This window comes from Magnolia sinica, chromosome 3 (genome assembly GCF_029962835.1).
Source record: "Magnolia sinica isolate HGM2019 chromosome 3, MsV1, whole genome shotgun sequence".
Classification (NCBI taxonomy): Eukaryota; Viridiplantae; Streptophyta; class Magnoliopsida; order Magnoliales; family Magnoliaceae; genus Magnolia; species Magnolia sinica.
In genome coordinates this window covers 76,602,423-76,606,415 of record NC_080575.1, presented here as the reverse complement: position 1 = coordinate 76,606,415, position 3,993 = coordinate 76,602,423, and the positions used below count along the sequence as shown (strand labels likewise).

Genomic DNA, 3,993 nt, shown 5'->3' with positions numbered 1-3,993 from the left:
TGCTACTGGTCGCCCCATCCAAGTGCAGAGCTGAAGGAAAAAGTCCTCTCCAGTACATTTTCCAACAGTGATCAGAATCATTAATCTAGTGGGCCTCCATGTAGATGAGTCATAGATAGAGGTGGGCATCGAGTCGAGTCGGACCGGATTGGGTCCAACTCGACTCAATCTGATTTTTCAACAACCTGACCCGAACTTGATCTGATCCGGGACCGAGTCCAGCAGGGCTGACTCGATCCTATCCAAATCCTTCCTGGCCTGACCCGAACCAAGTCTCTCGGTCTGGAAAACCGAATCGAGTCACATCGAGTTGAGTCTAGGGAGAGAGAGGGAGAGAGGAGGAGAGAAAGAAGGAGATGTGGGAAACCAGGAGAGAAAGAAGGAGAGAAAGGAGGAGAGAAGGAAGGAGAGGAGGGAAATTGGGAGAGAGGGAGAGAAAGGAGGAGAGATGGGTCGGTGGGGTTCGTTCAGATTTTGGATTGGTCTGGATTGACCACTATCCGAACTTGATCCGATGTAGGATTGGATATGAGTGGTCCTACTCGATCCGCACCGATCCAGGCCTTCGGTTCGGTTTAGATCAAGTCGGATACGCCGAATTGGGTTGGATTCTGCCCAGCTCTAGTCATAGATGAAAAGAAAAAGTAAAAAGGAAAAGCATTAATCAATAGAACAAACATTCTCAATACACAAAAGAAGATTTCCTCAAATTGCATATTTCAAGAACTAAAATGATGTCGACTACAATTCTTTGCATGTTCAAACCCTTCTGCTGAACTTCCTGTATTTGTTGCCTCACATTAAGTTCATCTGGGCGATCCATATCAATACACACCTGTGGCAGTTCAATCTCATCTTCGTCTGCGATGTGGTATCTCTTCCCAATAGATTGCAGATGCTGGTAAACTGCATGCATCATAGGCCTCTCCTCCGGATCAAGCACAATGCAAGCAACCGCAACTCTTAGAAATCGGAGAAGCTCGTTATCACTACCCTTTCCTATCAAAGACCTGTCGAAGGCATGGCTAAGAAGAGACTTGTTTTTAAGGTAAGTAATCCACTCCACCAGATTCCCCTTGAAGCCTTTTGGGGCATTCGCCACTTTTGTAGGCTTTTGGCCCGTAATCAGCTCGAGCAGCACCACACCAAAGCTGTATACATCCCCAGCTCGACTGGCCACAACCTTGTTTGTGAATTCGGGAGCAACCAAACCCATATCATCATATTTGACATTTACATGAACACTCAGATGGGTGCCGAGCGGATGCATAAGCCCGACGGATCTGAATTTGGATATTTTTGGCTCGTAATCTTCATCCAAGAGGATGCGTTTGGAGCTTATCTTGCGGTGAATTATGCAAGGATCGCATTGGTGGTGAAGCCATGCAAGGCCTCTCGCCACCCCAATTGCAATTTTCAGCCGCAGAGGCCATTCCATGTGTCTCTCATGTAGCTGCTGATAAAGAGTTCCTTTGGGCATGTACTTGTATACTAGAAGCCTCTCATTTCTGGCAATGCAAAAACCCAGAAGAGGAACCACGTTACGGTGTTTTAGGGAACCCAGCATGGTCATCTCAGACATGAATTCCTTGTGGGAATATTCAGAATCATGAAGCCTCCTAATTGCAAGGGAAGATCCATCAAGAAGCATCGCCTTGTACATGATGCCTGCTCTGCCGGATCTGATAATGCTGTTTTCGCTGAAATTTTGAGTGGTTTTCAGTAGATTGGTCAACCTCATTTTCGGAACCGTCTTCTCGAAAATGGAGAAGTGGACATTGCAATACCTTCGAGGAGTACGTTGTGACTGAAAAATACATAAAATGTTAGTATTACAGAGGAGACGCTTTTATGCCGTGTGCATGTTTGATCAGGTATGGGTGTTTGTCAACCACTGCTTAAGATGAGAAAGGTGGGATTGTGGATCTAGATCACCCATCTTGTGGATCCTGTCATTGGATAGTCCATTGTTCAAAATTATGCAAAATTGACCAGTTGGTGTAAGTACAGCCCCTTGGAATCAGATCTCGAATAGGATTGGGTGGGCAACGATTCTTATATGATGTGCTAATGCAATGCACTCGAATTGATCTGCCCTCAAATCCAAACCATTCGTCATGTGAATCTCCGACAGCCACAGTCAACAACCACACGAATTAGATGCTCCCAACATCAAATTGGTTACCAACCTTCTTTCCTCGTGTCCTATGTTTGGTTCACTGACTAGATGGTTAAAATATTCCAATCAGTGGGATTTATCTAACATATCCGAAATAAAGCTAGACACAAAAGATGGACGGTCCAATCTGAATTGAATGCGCCAGATAAGGAATTTAGTGATTTGTGCACTAGTCATGTTTCCCTGAAAATGAAATGTAAATTTCATGGGTAATGGGAGAAAGGAAATGAGCTAACCTTGATGTCTTTGGTTCCTTCAATACTCTTCATCCCCTTGCTTGCTACCAACTCTTCGTCTTCTTTATTCTTCTTGTTAGATATTCTATGGAAACTGAATAAGAAAATAGCACTGAAAACTATAACTACAAGTAATATCGGGCCAACTGTAACGGCGATGATGACCTTGATATGTGACGTTTTCAGAGCAGATTCTTTACAAGCATCCAAAGACCACCCACAAAGTCCTGCATTATTCGCAAAGCTTGAGGGCATCCATAATGCAGTAAAGGGAGGAATTTCTCCTGACAATGAATTGTCTGAGACATTCAACATGGATAGCCCATGAAGCCGGCCAAGCAGCCAGGGGATCTGACCCGTCAACCGATTGTTTTGGAGACTAAGCGAATTCAGGAAGTTACAATTGACAATGGTTGCCGGAATATCACCCCTGAAATTGTTATAGGAGAGGTCAAGGATTTTCACGTATGGTATTATTTCACCGATGTCAGGAGGAAGGGTGCCGGAGAGCTCATTGTTTGATAGATCCAATACCCTCATGCTCGTGCAGTTCTTGAGAGCCAAAGGGAATCGGCCTTTGAGGCCCATGTTCAAGAGGCGTATGTTGTGGACCTTGCTTTCATCAGGATACTGGCATTCGATGCCGACGAATTTACAGATGAACCCTTCTGTCGTGTTGTCAAAAACCCACGAGGAGAGGGAACCGTTGGGGTCGGTCAGTGATGCTTTTAGGTCTCTCAAGCATTGAATATCACTTTCGACCCCGTTGCAAGTATCACTGCACATCAACAACCAGAGAAGGGTATGAAGAAATAAGACACAGGCTCTGCTTCCCACAGCTATAGACTTGAAAATTACCATTTTACTTCTCCTTCCCTCTTCAAAATCCATGAAGAACCTAAACTACCACATGCAATTTATAAAAGCAGAAAAAGAAAAAGTCAACATATTCGTGGAAAAGCGTTGAATGCGACCATCATAGAGTTACTAGGAATGGGATTTAATTATGAGCGTTCAATATTCACAATAATAGAGACCGCGGACCGCGTCCCGACCCCGGTCCTTCCAGGCGGCTCTGTGAGGGGTACGAATTAGGCACTACATCCGCCTGTTTGGAGCTCGCGACAGGCGGAGGCTCCGATGGCCACTGAGGGGTCAGTGGCCACCGTGATGTATGACTCTTATCCACACCGTCCATCCCTCTTTTCATATTATTTTATAGTATCGAGCCAAAAATAAGGAAGATCCAAGGCTCAATACGACCACACCATAGGAAGCAGCGGTGCTAAGAACGCTCACGGTTGAAACCTTCTTAGGGCCCATTTTGTCTTTTATTTTCCATCCAACCCCTTGATATGATCATATACACATGGTGAAGTGAAAAAACAAATATCATCTTGATCCAAAACTTTTGTGGTCCCTAAGAACTTTTCAACGGTAGAAATTTAATCTCCACGGTGTGGCCCATTTAAGACTTGGATCATCTATATGTTTGGGATAATATTCTAAAATAATATGAAAAAAATGGATGCACAGTGTGGATAAAGTACATACATCACAGTGGCCCCTCAGTGGCCC

The 3,993-nt window shown here is 44.5% G+C and overlaps 1 protein-coding gene across 1 annotated transcript; it reads right to left on the bottom strand.

Moving 5' to 3' along the window:
- Nucleotides 1-682: 682 nt before the first annotated feature.
- Nucleotides 683-3,267, bottom strand: LOC131238938 (probably inactive leucine-rich repeat receptor-like protein kinase At5g48380). Its single transcript, XM_058236516.1, has 2 exons — nt 2,416-3,267; nt 683-1,807 (listed from the first exon to the last, which is right to left on the bottom strand). The coding sequence occupies exons 1-2, from the start codon at nt 3,199-3,201 to the stop codon at nt 683-685; spliced, it is 1,911 nt and encodes a 636-aa protein (XP_058092499.1). The 5' UTR covers nt 3,202-3,267.
- Nucleotides 3,268-3,993: the final 726 nt, after the last annotated feature.

Excerpts from the sequence above, each read along its gene's own strand:
- LOC131238938 (XM_058236516.1), bottom strand. The coding sequence starts at position 3,201 with ATGTGCAGTGATACTTGCAACGGGGTCGAAAGTGATATTCAATGCTTG. Across the intron at positions 1,808-2,415 it reads AAGGAACCAAAGACATCAAG|TCACAACGTACTCCTCGAAG; the intron begins GTTAGCTCATTT and ends TGTATTTTTCAG.